The sequence below is a fragment of the Helianthus annuus genome, chromosome 7 (assembly GCF_002127325.2).
Source record: "Helianthus annuus cultivar XRQ/B chromosome 7, HanXRQr2.0-SUNRISE, whole genome shotgun sequence".
NCBI classification, from domain to species: domain Eukaryota; kingdom Viridiplantae; phylum Streptophyta; class Magnoliopsida; order Asterales; family Asteraceae; genus Helianthus; species Helianthus annuus.
The window spans coordinates 9,365,536-9,383,948 of NC_035439.2; the positions used below are offsets into that span (position 1 = coordinate 9,365,536).

An 18,413-nucleotide genomic window follows, 5' to 3' on the forward strand; every position below is an offset into this window, starting at 1 on the left:
TGCGGAAATGTACTCAGATTCCACGGTGGAATCAGCTACAACACTCTGCTTGGAGCTTTTCCATGAGACAGCTCCTCTGTTGAGAGTGAACACGAAACCCATTTGTGAGCGAGAGGTATCTCGATCATTTTGAAAACTAGCATCAGTGTAACATTTTACAGTGAGCTCCTCATTGACTCCTCCAAATATCAAGAACATATCCTTTGTCCTTCTCAAGTACTTAAGGATGTTCTTAACTGCAGTCCAGTGGGCAATCCCAGGGCTCTACTGGTAACGGCTGGTCATGCTCAAAGCATACGAGATGTCTGGTCGAGTACATACCATAGCATACATGATAGAACCAATCGCTGAGGCATATGGAACTGCTTCCATTTGCTTTATCTCACGCTCCTCAGAGGGAGCTTGTGATTTGTCCAAAACAGTTCCTTTAGTCATTGGAACACCTCCTTTCTTGGAGTTTTCCATTTTGAAGCGTCTCATTACTTGATCTATGTATGTGCTCTGCATTAGCGCAAGAAGTCGCTTACATCTATTCCTATAGATCTTGATTCCTAGAATGTAAGCGGCTTCTCCAAGATCCTTCATTATGAAGCAAGGTCCCAACAAATGTTTAATCTCCTTAAGCATGGGGATGTTGTTTCCAATGATCAATATATCATCTAAATACAAGATGAGAAATGATATAGCACTCCCACTAGCCTTTCTGTAAACACAAGGTTCATCTTCGTTCTTGACAAAACCAAACTCTTTGACTTTCTGGTCAAAACGAAGATTCTAGCTCCGAGATGCTTGCTTGAGTCCATAAATGGACTTGTTTAGCTTACATACCCTATTAGGATATTTTGGATCGATAAAACCATTGAACCATATAAACATCTTCGGAAAGATGTCCATTAAGAAAGGCGGTTTTAACATCCATTTTCCAAATTTCGTAATCATAGTACGCAGCTATGGCAAGCAATATCCTAATCGATTTGATCATAGCAACGGGCGAGAAGGTTTCATCATAGTCAATACCTTGAGTTTGAGTGAAACCTTTTGTTACTATCCGTGCTTTATAGGTTTGTATGTTTCCATGCATGTCGGTTTTTCTCTTGAAAACCCATTTGCTCCCTACTACCCGAGATTCACCAAGTCCTAGACTTGATTGTCACGTATGGATTGCATCTCGGCTTTCATGGCCTCTAGCCATTTCACGGAATTTGGATTAGAAATAGTAGATTTGTAACTAGTAGGCTCGTCATCAGACTCGGCTACTGTCAGGACTTCAGAACCCTCAACATGCCAAAGGTATCTATCGGGTTCTTTACGAGTCCTGATGCTCCTACGAAGGCTTGTGTTCGGGTTTTATTCGGTATCAACAATTTGTCGTGGTTCAAACGTTCCGACCTCATCAACAGTTGTTTGTAGTCCTTGAACTTCTTCAAGATCTACTAAGTTACTTCCAGTTCCTCGACTAAGAAGTTCATCTTCAAGGAACCTTTTAGCCTTCCTTTTAATGGAAATCGTATTTGCATCAGGATGGTAGAAGTAATAACCGTATTGGTTATAGTATCCGACGAAAACAACCTTTTCGCCTCGAGGGTCGAGCTTGTCATCAGAGTCACTTGTGATGTAAGCATCACACCCCCATACTCTTAGGTAACTCAAATTTGGTTTATGCCCATGCCATATCTCATATGGAGTTTTGTTTACCTTTTTGGTCGGCGCTAGATTTACGAGTCGAGCAACAGTCATAAGAGCAAAACCCCAAAACGAGTGAGGTAAATTTATTCTACACATCATCAATCGATTCATATTTAGTAGGGTTCGATTTCTCCTTTCACACACGCCATTAAGTTGGGATGTGCTTGGTGGACTGGGTTGTGAAATTATTCCACGTTCCTTTAGATGATCGAGAAATTCCAAGCTGAGGTATTCACCGCCTCGATCTGAGCAAAGCATTTTAATCTTTCTATTAAGTTGGTTCTCAACTTCGTTTTGAAACTCTTTGAACTTTTCAGAAGTTTCATGCTTATGCTTCATGAGATAGACATAAGCATATCGACTATAGTCGTCGATGAACGTAACGAAGTATCTCTCGTGATTCCTAGTCATAGTTCTAAAAGGACCACATACATCTGAGTGTATGAGTCCTAGTATATCACTAGCTCGTTCACCAACATGGGTGAAGGGATCCTTGGTGAGATTTCCAGCTAAGCAAGACTCGCAATCATCAAATGAGCCCGTTCCAGTGGATTCAAGAATCCCTTTAGATTGGAGCCATTTTATATGTGCCTTGCTTATATGGCCAAGTCTACAATGCCATAGGAATGAATCACTAGCACCATTTTTCTGACATTTAGAAAGGTGATATATGTTACTGCTAGGCTGAACATTAATTTCATAGATACCGTTCCGAGATTTAGCCTCAAAATAGTAAATACCATTTAGATAAGCCAAAATAGCAACACCATTAAAAACATATCTAAATACTTGTTCAAAAAGCAACGAAACTGAAATGATGTTCCTGGTTAAACCAGGTGCATAAAGACAATTGTTCAAAACAACAACAAGACCAGAAGGACATGTAAGATTAAATGTGCCAGTTGCCAGAAGTGGGACTCTTTTCTCATCGCCAACAATGAGCTCCATGTCTCCCGGCTTCAGTTTCTTTCACTTCTCAGGCTCCTGCAAGACATTAATGATGTGATAACCACACCCGGTATCAAATACCCATGTGTTGCTTGAAACAGTGAAAAGTTCATATATTAGAATACCTAAAGAAGTGCCTTCTCCATTAGCCTTCTTCACTTTAAGCTTGGCAAGATACTCGGGGCAGTTACGTTTCCAGTGCCCCATCTTGTTACACTCATAGCATTGCCGCTCTTCTAGATGAGGAGCTTTCACAGCTTACTTGCTCTTGTTGGTGGCAGGTTTGGCAACAACAAGAGCCTTTCCTTTGTTTTTGTTGTTATAAGTCTTCTTCTCTGTTTTGGGCTTTTTAACCCCACCAGATCAAACCATTAACACTTGGCTTACTTTGTTGGAAATGTTCATCTCTGCAGTTTTGAGCATCCCATGTAGCTCTGGCACTGTCTTTACCCAGTCATTCATGTTAAAGTTCATAACAAATTGATCATAGTGACTGGAAAGAGAGTTGAGAATGAAGTCAACAGCCATCTCATCTTGGAGAGGATAACCAAGTTTGTTTAGTTGGTCGATGTAGCCTTTCATCTTGAGGACATGAGCACTAACTGAGGAACCCTCTTGCATCTTACAGCTTATGAGCTGTTTCATGGTGTCATAACGTTCCTGACGGGCATGTTTCTTTCTGAAACATGCCCTTGAGTTGTTCAATCATGTCGAAGGCATTCATGTCTTCCATATTCTTCTGAAGATCTGGAGACATGATGGCTTGCATAAGGCAAGCAACTTCCATGGCATCTTCTTTATGTTTGTCGAAAGCCTTTTCGCAACAACAGTGTTGTTCTCGGGTGCGGTTAGGATCGGGGTTTCCAAAACATAAAGCCTTTTTTCCATCTTGAGAACGATTCTCAAGTTGCGGTGCCACTCAAGAAAATTGGTGTTATTCAGTTTGTCTTTCTCAAGTATGGACTTGAGAGCAAAAGAGGAGTTGTTTTCAGATGTCATATGTTAAGCAAAAATTATTTAATTAGTATTTTTAATGTATTTCTTTATTTAGTGAGGTGAGACGATAAGGAGCGAGAATCCGGTTAGAAGCTCTTTCTAAAGGCAGCTGGGGCATGCAACATTAGCGAGAGGTTTAAGCGGACTGACAACGATTGTCAATTGTGAGAGAAGCACAACTCTCGGGGTTTATGAGGCTGCGAGGACAACCTTTGTCCTTGCATTTATACATTTGGCCTCATCTATGCCACTTTTGTTCTCGAGACGGCTGGGGCACGCAACACGAGAAGAAAAGTAATAGTCGTCCTAAAACGTTCACGTGTGGAAGGGCCGGGTGTGTCGACGGAACCCTTGCACCTTGGAAGGATAAACTAGACACCAAGTGTTGTGATGGGGCTCCAACACTGATGGTTCGCATTATGCCCCAAGTGTTACTCTTAGTAGGATGGCATAGACCATTGATTTTAATTTTTACCAAATAGGGTCGTTATAGTCGGTTTTAATTTAAATATTAAATTTGCGACATAACCAAAAAGACCCTTTCACCTCTCGGGACAATTAGTTTTAGATAACCTACAAAACTAAGTTTGTTGCGACTTGGAATAACCAATTAAATTTAATAGTGAAAACTATTAAGTTTATGAGTTTTAAAGATGTGAGAAAAAACATGTTGTAAAACTCTAGTGGTTATAAAAATATGCAAGTTGCTAGAACTTGCTTTTGTCAATTTCATTTAAAAAAAAAAACCTTTTAAGAATGCGTTTTAGGTTGAAGTATGATAACATTTATTAAAAGGCAACCATAATAGCAAAAATGAATATGTAAATCATATGGGCATGATTATGATTTTGCTAGAGCCAAGTACCAAGATCAAAGGGGTCACGGTCACAAAACACAAAACAACCACAAGGATGGACTTGAGTGCATCTTGTTGTCTTGAGCGACTCCCACTAACTCCAAGACTCCTCTTGGCATTCGGGTTTGCTTCGGATTTGCTTCGGGTCTTCGCATCAACAATATTTAACAAGTAAATATAACAAAAACAAAGAACCTTATCTATTACAACTTTGAACCACAAAGCGGGCCAAAACCATAAACTAATCTATTACAACTTTGAGCCGCAAAACGGGCCAAAACCATGAACAAAATCAAATATAAACACAACCACAAGGTCGGGCCCGATATACATATTCAACATAACCAAAAGGGTGTTTGGCCAATTTTGGTCAACCAAAAATTTAATAATTAAAATATGACCAAATATATATATAGCCCAAAGATAAAAATAAATCAAAAACTTTAGACTCTTAAAGTTCATGATTTATTATTCCGGTGAAAAAGACCAGTTTCGATTTGCATGTGGTGAGCATCGGCCCTGATACCACTGAAGGAAATCCGTGGTATAATTTTACTTTTATTTCATAAACCCCGTTCATATTATTTATGTGTTTATTTGTTACAAATAAAAAGTCGAAACTCTTTTGACAAGAAAGTGTACATGTGTGTGTGTGTATAGAAAAAGTATATCGTACATTACGGCTTAACATACTTCACGTACGATAACGTGCGTGATTTGTTCTATAACATGCGTAATTAATGTTTTCAATATGCGTGATTATTGTGTTTCAACATGCGTGATTTTGGATTTTTGAGTTATAACGTGCGTAATTTTAAAATGAACGTGCGTAATTACCTGTCGTACGTGATGTACGTTAAGCTTAATGTACATTAACCTTCCTCTATATATATATATATATATAGAGAGAGAGAGAGAGAGAAAAAGGTTAACATACTTCACGACTTATCATACATCACGTAGGAGACAATGGTAACCGTTGGATCAGGGGTATACGCATGGGACCACATAATCACGCATGGGACCACATGGGACCACATAATCACGCATGGGACCACATAATCACGCATGGGATCCAAAATCACGCACGTTATTTTGGTCAAAAAAATAATTACGCATGTTATATATTTCGTGAAGTACGTTAATGTACGTTAAGGCGTGAAGTACATTATACTTTCTCTCTCTATATATATATATATATGTGTGTTTGTGTGTGTTAGTTAACATAAGCTTTAATTAGTTAAAACTATATATATATTTTTTTAAGCAACGGAAGCGTATGTAGCAAAATCACACGAATATTTTATACCAAGGAGCACCCATAATGGAACAAGGTCACCAACATGCAAACACGAAATAGAACAACAACCATAGGGGGTTTAGAGATACCTTCGGTTATTGAATAACCGGTTGAGACACCAAGGTTCAACGAACAAGGGCTAGTTATACGAACTATCGAAACGCGGGATTGGGTTGTGTAGCGGCGGAGGTGGCCGGGGGTCTTGCGGCGGCGGCAGCCGGCGAGCTCTTGGTCGGTTGGAGTCTTGGTCGGTTTTGGGGTTATGGGTGTAGTGAGAGTTTTTGTTAAATTCTTGCAACCACACTCTAAAAAAATCCATACACCTCCTACACATATATTTGAACCTCCATGCATGCTCTCCACATGGTGGACATGCAAAATGAAACTTGGACAAGTGTTGAGAAGACTACTTGCATGTAATCCCATTGGCCGAAATCTAGGTGCGCGCCAAATGGCGATGCAAGAGAATTCTTGTCCTACCCGATTTACGAACCCGTCTCTCAGTTCAATATCGCGTATCGTTCGTAATTACCAGTTAAATTAGTTAAGTGGATTTTAGTTCGTTGACCACGGTGTAACTCTTACAGGTCAAGGCCTGGTCGGCAGCGTTGACTTATTGAACCGGACATAAATATCCAACAAACATATGGAGCGGAATGAGGACCGTTGTTGACGGATGGAGAATTTGTTGTTTTAGAATTCTTGGATGGCATAATAGAGATTATTGAGTAGAAAATGATTCAAGAAGAAGATGAAGATTGTGTAATGATCAAATGAATAATTTGCACCATTTACACTGTCAAGAATTGATTCCAATGGCTAGGAATCGATTGCAACGGTAACAAAGTCATTAAATGCTTGGTTGCAACGGCTAGGAATCGATTCCAACGGTAACAAAATCATTAAATGCTTGGTTGCAACGGCTATGAATCGATTCCAACAATAACATCATCAAGAATTTAACGCACCGGGTCGGAATTGATTACGGAGGAACCGGTTCCAGATAGGAACCGGGTACAGACTGATTTTTTATATAAAAAGTGAAACCGGGTAACAACCTACGGGTTTTTTGAACCCGGAACCGGTTCTTCAATAAAGCTGGTAGGAACCGGAACCGGTTCTAGGTCGGGTCTACCGGGTCGGGTTTGGAACCGGTTATTATGCCCATCTCTAGCTTTGAGAATTGGGGCAGATGTTTAGCATTTCTTTATAGTCTAGGCGGATTTTGCATTGATTGTGTTTTCATATATGTTACCTATCCACTTCTTTTGTTATTTAGTATTGCTCTTTTTAAAGATATGTGTCGTTTCTCGCTTTTCTATTATATGTCTTTGGTGTCGAGGGTCTCTCTGAAAGCAGCCTCTCTATCCTTAAGGATAGAGGTAAGGTGTGTCTACATCTCACCCTCTCCAGACTCTACCAATAGCTTTGTTATTTGTAAGATTTACTAGGTACGATTGATCGATTATACTTGAATTGTTGTTACGTGTAACTAGAGGAATCTGCTAGGTCTATGTAATACTTCTGAAACATCTTTTTAATAATTGCTCATTGACTTTTAAATTGGTCAATTTTGATAATTTTGATAATGCGGACATTCAATATTTTTACGCGAAAAGAAAAATAGATAATAATCTTTGAACAACTTAAGGTCGAATGCATACACTTTATACAAGTGTAATATATCAAAATTGAATCAAGGGACTTTTTCATGTGTTTTTTACATGTTGGGTGGAGATATAATAGAAAGTTTATTTGGTTAAGAAGTGATCTTGATCATTCATTTACTTAATCAATGGCTAAGATTAAATGAATGAAATTGAAGCAAAAAAAAAAAAAAGAGGCGCGTGGGTTTGTTAAGACCATGGGGTATGGGGCGGGGGTTTGGGCGTGGGTTGGCTGAAAACGCCCAAGCCACCACCCCGGGAGCTTGGGTTGGGGCGTGGGTTTGGGCGTGGCCCCATTGGCGTGGGTTTGAAGCCGGGCGTGGGGCGGGCTAGTAAGTGACATGGCAGGCTCTCAATGGCCAAACCAAACTCATGCCCCCAACCCAAGCCTCACCATACCCCATGGGCGTGGGTTTGAGTGGTGGGGAAGCTCCTATTCCACGTGTCAACAAATGCCCCGCCCCACCATACCCCACGGTCTAAGGGCATTCTAGTTAATCCAAAGCAATAGTTTCTCTCTCCTCCAATTCCCCTCATTTTTTAAACGTTAATAACTCTTTCATACGACATTATTTTTTTATAAAAATTGCACCAAAAAACGAGTGTTTTTTAATCTTTGAAACGAGTATACTATTGCTATATTTTCGAAAAAAAAAATTCTAAAACCCAGTTGCGTAAAACGCAATGGAAAAAACCCAGTTGCGTAAAACGCAATAGAAAAAAAAACCTAAAAAATGACATTTTCATAAACGCAATGCAAAAAAAACACAAAAAAATTTCTTATTTGTAAAACGCAATGGCCAGAAAACACAAAGAAATGTGTTATTTCTAAAACGCAATAGCAATGTGTTATTTCTAAAACGCAATAGCCTAAAAATACAAAAGAAAGTGTATTTTCTAAAACGCAATGGACTGAAAACACATAAAAATGTGTTTTACCTAAAACGCAATGGACTAAAAACACTTCTAAAATGTGTTTTTCTAAAACACAATGGTCAGAAAACATATAAAAATGACTTATTTCTAAAACGCAATGACCTAAAAACACAAAAGAAAATATTTTTTTCTAAAACGCAATGGACTGAAAACACGTAAAAAAATTGTTTTTCTGTTGTGTTATAAAAAACAATAGACAAAAAAGACACTAAAATGTGTTTTTTTTTTTTCATTATATTATAACATTGCGTTTTACAAATACATAACTGGAAATGTTGAAAATATTCAATAATTGGTAAAATTGCGTTTTACAAATACTTAAAATAATCAACCCTTAAAATTGCGTTTTACAAATACTTAAAAAAAATCAATTTTGACCTGTACATTCATCCTCATCATTATCTTGATGTAATTATCATTGAAATGTGGTCACCGTCAACATACTTTTTCCAAAAAAAGAACTTACAAAATGAAAACACAGCAAATTAGAAATTGTAAACTTACTTCAAGTGGGATATCGATTACTCCACCAAGGTCATAGCCAGCAAATTCTTTGTATTTCAGCTCTCTTTTCAAAGTTTTTTTTTTTTTAAATTACGAAGGTAATGCGACAAGGCAAGAGGAGTTACGCCGCTTCCAGTGACGGAGGGGGTAGTGGTGAAGTGGTGGTGGTGGTGTTGGTGGTGATGTAGGGGCGAGATGAATCATAAAAGAGAAAGACGTGCTGGGTTTTTTTCTAGGGTTTCATGATATTAATTTGTGGTTTGACTAAAATACCATTTCTTTTATTTTAAATTTTGTCACATGTCATAATCCTATTGGCTCCTATCCTTCCTAGACAAAATAAACTTTTCCTATTTGATCATCTCCCTTTACATGTTTACGGACTTTAATATGTCATATATACAGTGAGAGACATTTAATGAAAAATGATAAAATATTTTGGTTTTTTTATATAACTAGTGTTATTAAATCCGTGCGCTGTGCGGTGGGTGGGTATCAGTTCGTTTAATTACGGTACTGACACTCGTTATAGCAATCAATAGAGAAAAAAAATCATGATATGACCAAAAATATACCAACACGGCGGAAATTTGATGGTATCAGTTTGTTTTGTTACGTCACCTACACTCGTTACAGCAACCCATAGAGAAAAAAAAATCTTGATATGATTAAAAAATACGGACACGTGAATTACATTGATAAAAAAACAAACGCAAGTTACATAATATATATAAAAGAACCATATAACACATGTAAAAAACCACTAAATAACACATAAGAAAACCTTTAAAACAAATTTACTTTCCATTCAGTTTATCTATTATTAGATAAACCGGTACCGAAAATACCGTTACCGAAATCCCCAAATGTGGGTACCGGTACTGCATATACCTGGTACGATACGGTACGGTTCGGTACCGGTCGATACTGGTATGACACCGGTATTTTAGGGTAAAAACCGGTGAATATCGGTGCCGAACCGGAACCAAAAATACAACCAGTTTGCTAAATTTGATACCGGTACCCGATACCATTTGCTCATCACTTAGTGATGTTACTATTGATTTAATTCTATTTTTAATATATAGGCCCAAAAGTGGGTGCCGGTATTAAATATACCTGGTACGGTACGGTTTGGTAACGGTCGGTACTGGTACGGCACCAGTAATTGAGGGTAAAAACCGGTGAATACCGGTGTCAAACAAGTACCGAAAATACACCTAAGTTGGTAAATTTGATACCGATATCGGTACTCGATACCATTTGCTAATCATTATTAATATATAGTAATGTATTAATATGTTATTATAATATTATAAATTTACTGTCCGTATTATTAATATATAGTAATAATAATAATAATAATAATAATAATAATAATAATAATAATAATGCCGTATATTACCTTAAAAAAATAGAACCTAACACAATTTATTCTTTTCAAATTCAACCTGTTTTTTAGAAAATCAAAGATGAAAAAATTAAGAAAATTTCTACAACCCTTGAGATTTATTCATGTTAAAAGTTGATATTTGGGATGTTAAACAAAGTTGAAAATGTCAAAATACAATGCAAACATTTAAAGAAAAAACCTTTGGATTTTGCTATTTTCACATCACACAGCATTTATCCTTCGAGGACTTCGATTCCTGCTTTGATGACGATGATGAGTTTCGCGGCCTTGAAGGCTGCACATGCTGCAAAATTCAAAAACAGCCTACTATTTGAATAATAACATCTATTTGATTAAAAGGATTGTGTTCACGTTGACTTGTTCAACCCATTTAACTAGTTTAATACCCGTCCGATGGACGGGTTACGTTGATGCATTTTATATCAACAATATGAAAGCTAACCTATATTAAGTGTACACAAAATTAAACAACATGACAAACAAAAGCACCATTCTTTAATTTATAAAAGGAAAACGAACGTCAACAGTTTACAACCACAAAACTATAAAGGGAAGTGCAAAGAAAGTTATTGCCACTCTGTCAAGCAATGACCATTGAAGAACATACAAGATGGTATCCATAATAACCCTTAGGCCAAAACTACCTATGGATCTCGTAAAATAATACAAACTCTTTTATAATTATAATATTTAAATTAAATATATAAAATACATAACGTCATAATAAAGTTACCGCATCTGCAACATTTGAATAAGCTCTATAAAGACCAGTCCACACATGTATAGTGGCTAGAGTTGGTAGGACATAATCTCAATTATAATTCTAATCAATCATTATTTAATCATAAATTCATAATCTTGAATGTCTACTAACATTCCTAACATAACAATTTCAAAATCTATATATCTCGGCACTTTCTTTATGTGTGTCGCCATCTCAAGTTAACTATTTCACATTTATACAAAAAATTATGTTATGTATTAAACTTATATATCAAGATTGATCATACCACTTGAACCAACTTTTTATTTCTGATAAAAATCCTATAATAACGATTAGAACATGATTCCAAGTTAAGGCCCATGCCCTTCACAATGGCAAAACTATCTTTCTTTGCATTCTAAACCAAAATAGTATATGTTTAAGATAAACGCACAACTCGTTTAACTTATGAGTAAAAAATGACCGACCCTATTCAAATAATTTTTTAGTTTGTTACACGTCAGCTAGCCGGAGAGTTCAGTGTCATAACTATCTTTATTAAAATATAAAAGAATAAAAACACAACAAAATTTTTCTACCCAAAGATGAAACATTAAATATTGATAAACACTGATTTTAATGTTATAACTTACCATTAATTATGTCATTAGTTGTTGACCTTTGACTTTTGATGTTCAATCGTCAATATTTCAAGAGTAAGTAGAGTTGGTATGAATCCACCTAGTCGTCATGATCCATTCATCAAGAGACGAGTTCATTCGGATAATTTTTGTTCGCTAAAAGGGTTGACTTATATCACTCAAATTATACAATTGTTCAAAACGGGCCACTCCAAACAAAATGGGTCCAAATGGGCGAGCACCACCGACCCTCCACCTTTGAGTGCCACCACTATTTACCAATCGCCGTTGAAACAACCACCACCATCCATATCACTTACGCCACCACTGGCAAAAAACAAATATAGTGGATGAACCCAGTTTTTGTTTCTTAGTTTCTAAAATGACTCATTCTAATCCAAACCAAATTGAACTTTTTTAGAACCAACGGTTTTGGAATGTTTATATGCGAAGTACAAAAGGATAATATGAAATTATGAATAAAAAACACCTAAGCAATCCTATATACTATTATACTATTAAAGCTCACCAGAAAAGAAACATATAGAAAGATTTAAGCAAGTTTTGTGCTCAACCCATCTATTCAAATGGATTTAAATCTTCAAATTGTGAAGATTGAGAACTAAGTAGTGAATCAAAAGCAAAGAAGGAATCTATTTAATTACTCGATTAGGACTCATGAAAGAAGGGATTGTTTGAGGATGAAAATAAAATAAAAATGCACTATTGGTCATCTATAACCAATAAACTTATAATAAAATTTATTACTTCTGGTATGTTTTCTACCTATAAAATTATTACTTTTTACAAAGCCTTTCTTCTTGATTGGCTCCGCATGCTCCACATCTATAAAACGGTACACAATCAATCCATCATAATAATCGGGTCAGAATTGTATGTTCTAGTTGACAGACATAAAGAATGACCTTAGTTTCCAGACGTACGTATTGCTAGCACAAGAAAATGCATTAGCAAATCCTTTTAAATTGATAATCTTCTCCTTTTTGTTAAATATAGCCATGATTTATGCGAGCTCTGGTGTTTAAAGACCAGGTGGCATTAAATTATGAAAAATATATGATTTTTTTACTGTAATTCAAGAAATGAAATGTAATGATTACCTGCATAACTTTCTCAAGTTACGAAAAGATCCTTATGCTGAAATTGAGGAAATTTCAAAAACCATATATAGAAAAAGGAAAACCAACCCTTTTTTCCTGCAATTTAGATGGCAAGAAGATGAAGAAAAGAACTTTTAATGTCCTTTTCGTTTAAAGGTATAAACATTAAAAAGAACATCTTTTTAAAGTTCCTACAAGAGGCCAGCACCATAAATACATGATATGGCATCAGTCAACATTTAACTTCAAATTAATAACTTATTGTAAGTTAAAAAACGTAACATAACATTTTACTTCAATTAATAAACTTGACCGTCATCTGCTCTTTAAATCGATTGGGCTTCTACAAACTCCTCAACCTCGAGTGCTAAGACATACCTACCATTATCATAGTTATATAAAAAGAGTCAACTTCATATTACTTGATAGTACAACAATCCCATATCAGATAGTCAGATACTATGATAAAATGAAGGAAAGAGTAGTTAATAAAGGTCACCACAAGGGCATTCATAAACCGTTGACCCAAGTGAACCACCCAACAAAAGTGAGTCAACAGGTTCGGTTCATTGTTCCGCTTTGGCAGTTTAACTACGAGTACTCGGCTCACAGTTTTTTCCTATTTTTTATGAAAGGGTCCACGCATAAATTAGTCAAAAAAGTAAATTAAAGATAGAGAGGACACTTCTAGCCAAGTTACGTTAAATAAAATAGGTTACAGGGAGCATATTTTATTGCCAAACGGGTCAGTGGTAAAATTAAGATATTTTAACTTAATAAGAAACAAGCCAAAATGATTAAAAGTCACTTAGAGTATACTTAAGTGTTGAGATGACACAATCTGACACGGCCTGTTAGTAGACATGTCCGGCCCACCCATTTTGCGAGAGGATAAATACCTTAAAAGCACTTGCATAGGCAGCATGTAGATTTGACATGCCTTGGAATGGTAACTTGTGTATGCACTCCCACGTTACAATTGCAAAATAGATGGCGTCTACTTTGTGATAATGCTTTTTTTCCTCGACTCCTGAGTAAAGCTACATAAACACAATGTAGAATCAATTGGAAAAGATCTACTTAAAAATCATGCAGAATCAATTGGAAAAGATCTGCTTAAAAATGTATTTGATTTGGGTTATAGTTAGTCTCTAATAGGATGAATGAAGAAAATAAAAAAATAGCTAAAAATAATCCGTATCCAATAAGTTAAACATGTTAAAAAATCGACCAAAATGTATCTAAATTCTTACACGTTTTATTCAGAAAAGATGGGTTACATTTTTACGATATAGCTTCCATAATCAAAGTACATAATCCATTAACACAATTCCATAAAAAAAGAAGATGAATAAGTGTTTATGGGTCAACCAACCCAGCCCGTTTTGCCTTAAAGTTATCTTGACAAGTTAACCCGATTTACTAATTACCTTAGGAGCCATCCAGCAATAGTTCCAGTTTCTGCAATCCTCATCTCTGTTAATGATTCTTCTCTTGCCAGACCAAAATCAGCAAGTTTTACTGATTTATGATTAACAGTAATTTCTGAAATAAAAAAAAAGAATATAGCTAGAGTGACACATTAAGCAATCAGTAATCTTACTTACGTGTCAAGTAAAATAAAATTGAACTGTGACTTGATGAAAATACCAAAAATAGAAACTAACAATTGAATAGCCGGAAATATAAACAAAAGGAGAGCTCACATTGTTATATTTGCAACATGTTACAATTAATGTCCTTCCAGAGCTTATTGTACAGGTATCTAAACGACATAAACATAATGCCACGTCGGTGTGGCCCGCCATAACATACGAACATGACATCGAGCCAAGATCACACACTCGCACCTACAATAATACAAAATCAAATTTCATATTGATAAAGAATCGTTTAACAAAAGTTTAGAAACTTGCCTGTTCAACACTTGTAGCAACAGCAAGATCACCGGTTTTTGTGCTTTGCACGCATGAAGCAAAGAAGATGTGGTACCAATAACAAATACAAATTCAATTGCTTCATTGGTAGGTATACTTGTTGTGCAACTGTAGTCATGAAGATTCCACAAGTTTACAACCTAAAGTTATTAGCACATCAGCTAAGCTGCTAAGGGGTTAATTGTCTAATAATTCTAAACTAAAGAAAGAATAACATAAAACATTAGCTAATATTCAACAAATCCACGTAAGGAAACAAATGGTTCAAAAATACCTGATCTCTGCCGCCACTCAACAGAGTCTATCCATCATCTGATATTGCAATGCTAGTCACATTTGAATGGTGTCTTTCTAAAGTTGCAACACATTTCTTGTTTGTTAGCTCCCATACACATATAGTTGTATCATCGCATCCAAAAAAAAGCTAAAAGAGAAAACAATATGTAAAATTAGTTTTCAAGCAGTAAAAAACAAATACGAATTGTAACGCTACTAACAATGATCAAAGAACTATTATAATCACGACATGGTGTTTATTGATGTACTATGACCCTTAAAGAAATGGGTACGAAATCCGCCATCAACATACCATACAAGTATTTTGGCATTGGCTCTAGTCATTACCAGCAATCCACTAGAAGCGTGACATGCCATCTCCATGACTGGACCATGGTGACCCTGACGAGTAGAATGGGTAACACTGAAATAAGTAAGTTAGTAGGAAGCAAGAAAATGAGAAAATATAAATTGACTCATTTGAATAATTGTAATGACATCTAAATAACATTGGTTCTGAATCATTGACTACTTTGCGATGCGATGAAGTAGTAGGGTTACCAATCAGTTGTTGGTAACGACTCCCATGGATTGTTGATGAAATCGCACCACTCCACTGGACTGTAAAGTTGGATGAATTTTGAATTGCTTCAGGGTTTGGGGGAATAGACGAAGAATGTATGTCTGAGAATGAGAATGGAAGGTTTGTAGAGATGATAGATTAAATAACCTACAAGAGGTGCGGTTGTAGTAGCGTGGATTTAGGAGGAGAAAAAGGAGAGTGGGGTGAACTGTTGGTGAGAATAAACTATTGGCAACTGCTGCAATAGCGGTTAAAAATGGAGTTTCAATGGTCAGGATTTAGTTTCAGCAAGGTCCAACGGTGAAGATTGATTTCAAAGACGGTTAGACTATGTGGACTTAATCATGAATAGCTAGACTTGTAGCAAGCAAACAAACTCAAATGCTAGTGAGTTTCAAATATATTTGTTTCTAGCAAAATTATGTGACAGATTAGTTTTTTGTTTAAGGTTAAATACGTACACTTTAGATGACAATAGAGAATATCCATAGCAAGAAACTGAAATGAGCACCAGGAGCTGAGTTATAGAGGAGACAACTGTTCCTTCACAAAGACAAAACCAGTAAGAAAAGAGACCACTCCACAAAAGCAAAAAAAATGATTTCCTCTCATCTCTCAACAGTAAAATCTATGCAACTGCATCCACAACATAAAAGCCCTAAATTATCTTATTAAACATATGGCATGCAGGTGGCAGATAGTTAGCATAGTTATCAAACGCAGGCTGTTCAAACAAAAAAAAGCTATGAACTGCAATGGCTAATTAACTGTAAAAAATAAAAATAATGAACATGAACATGTTTGATTGGCGAATTATATCAAGTACACAAACCTTAAGCTCAGAAGGTATGGATTGCGTTAATCACAAAATGGTTCAATTGATCGCTAAGAACGCCTTCCACAATTTTGCAGTCGTATCAAAACTTAGTTTTGTATTGATTGTTGGATGAGCAAAACAACAAACAACTTGTGGGCATGAAAGTAAACCGAAAATCAAACCTGATCCTATTTTGAGATTAATTCATGGAAGTAATCAACAGTTATAACTAATATATTTAGTTATTTACATATAAAGCTCGTAAAAGAAATGAAGTATCAAACTACTACTTGGTAATCTACGTCTAAAAATGAGCAAGAAGTAGTACCATTCCATCTTTCATCATCTCCTCCCAATTTGTGTGTACATGTGAAATTAGAGACAACCCCGAAGAAAACCAACTCTTCACCTGATCATGATCAGGTATTTTGTTTTCAGATTTCCTGGTGTACTTTCCTCCGGTACCGACGGCTTGATCTGAGAAAAAAAGAGGCAATTACGAGGTGAAGGGACACTAATGACCGCGGAAGCGACCAGAGAATGAAAAAAATGAAGCTCCACAACCCTAACGTCACAGTTGTTCGTCAACCCTCCGGCTCCGGTTATCAATTTCATCGGCGGCGATCATGAATTCGTGGAATTTGCGGTAAGGGATTTAGTGATATATCTACAAAAGTTGAAAACAATCAGTAAATAATTTTTCTTTTTCAATTACTCTGCTCCACACATGTATGAATTGTAGATTTTCAAGTTAAACGCTCTTTATCAATATTGACGCTACTGGTGATGCTGTTCGGATTATCTGAGACGATGCAGAGGAGAGGAGACCACCGACAACTGCAACCCAAATTTAGGTGATAAGAAGAAGGGCGACACAAGTTTAGGTGTTTAGAGAGGAAACAACCCTAAAAATAAGAAGGGGGAGCGGGCTACTGAACCGTTGATAACTGCAGAGGAGAGGAGACCATCGACAACTGCAACCCACGATGCAGTTTTGTGGAGAAAATGGGCAGGAAAAGGCAGAGCATGGGAAACTGCCGTGAACTGCTATGTTAGCAGTTTAGAAATGGAGTTTAAAAGGGCTGAGATTTAATGGTCAATATTAATTTTAAAGGTGGTTAAACTTAATGGGTTTCATATATATATATATATATATATATATAATTAAACACATTCACATGTTTACACCTTCACAACCCTTTTAAAACTTGATAACCAATTTACAACCCACCAACCCGTTTGACTGGTTTTAATAAATGGGTTACAATGGTTGTGCAAGAGTTAGTGTTGAGGTCAATTAGACCATAGTAGTCAATAGCGAGCGTAGCGATCGCTATAGCGCGCTACGTAGGATATAGGTCTAGGCTCGCTATTAGGGTTGTAGCGATAGATAGCGACAATTTATTTATTTTTTGTTTTTTAATATAAATAGCAATTAAATATCGCTCTAAAATAGTTGGATTTTAGGTGTTTCTTAAATATACATGTAAAATAGCATATATACCAGGGTATTTTGATATATTATACATATAAAATTTATAAAATTTCTTTTCCTAGTGTAACACCCCGTGTTTTTGAATGTCAAAGTCAAAGTCAAAGTCCAAGACAACTTTGACTTTCTTTGACTATAATTAGTCTATTTTATGTTTTATTTGTATTATGGGGAGTAAGTGTTGTAATCAAGAAAGAATCGAAGTAATCGAATGTTTGATCGACGCGAACCGACTTACGACTGTGAATGGTAGGAAGTAACAATGCAATAAAGTTAATCAATCAATAATCAAGCTAATCAAATCATCAATCGAACTCGAATCTCGAACTATGCAAATTTGGTGTTATATTACTTGTGTGTGCCTTATGTGTTACCTGTGCGTGCTTATTTTATGTTTTGTGTGGTATTCAATCGAAACTCGAATCGAAGCTCGAATCTCAAATCAAATGCAATCGAAATCGAACTATGACGAATGGTAACGTAAGGATAGTGTGAAATATAGATAATTGTATGTTAGATATAGTAGTTGAGACTGA

The 18,413-nt window shown here is 36.2% G+C and overlaps 1 protein-coding gene and 2 long non-coding RNA genes across 18 annotated transcripts in view; all 3 read right to left on the reverse strand.

Moving 5' to 3' along the window:
- Positions 1 to 10,374: 10,374 nt before the first annotated feature.
- Positions 10,375 to 18,413, reverse strand: part of LOC110890239 (ubiquitin carboxyl-terminal hydrolase MINDY-1) — a 44,001-nt gene continuing 35,962 nt past the window's right edge. The window contains exon 12 of the mRNA XM_022137832.2: positions 10,375 to 10,590. Coding sequence (XP_021993524.1) covers positions 10,504 to 10,590 — 87 coding nt within the window. The 3' untranslated portion in view covers positions 10,375 to 10,503. The remainder of the gene's footprint in view (positions 10,591 to 18,413) is intronic.
- On the reverse strand, positions 12,346 to 14,620 carry LOC110890241. 2 transcript variants are annotated; one of them, XR_002564349.2, is made up of 7 exons: positions 14,479 to 14,620; positions 14,203 to 14,317; positions 13,672 to 13,812; positions 13,067 to 13,150; positions 12,773 to 12,868; positions 12,578 to 12,686; positions 12,350 to 12,497 (listed from the first exon to the last, which is right to left on the reverse strand). It is a non-coding gene; the product is annotated as an uncharacterized LOC110890241 (long non-coding RNA). The 2 variants fall into 2 exon arrangements; XR_004863098.1 differs by having other exon boundaries at positions 12,346 to 12,497; positions 12,773 to 13,150.
- On the reverse strand, positions 14,741 to 17,501 carry LOC110890240. Of its 15 annotated transcripts, none has more exons than XR_004863097.1 (7): positions 17,324 to 17,501; positions 16,950 to 17,222; positions 16,714 to 16,862; positions 16,030 to 16,105; positions 15,299 to 15,387; positions 14,984 to 15,133; positions 14,741 to 14,849 (listed from the first exon to the last, which is right to left on the reverse strand). It is a non-coding gene; the product is annotated as an uncharacterized LOC110890240 (long non-coding RNA). The 15 variants fall into 15 exon arrangements; XR_004863093.1 differs by having other exon boundaries at positions 16,030 to 16,111; XR_004863092.1 differs by having other exon boundaries at positions 15,299 to 15,409; positions 16,030 to 16,111.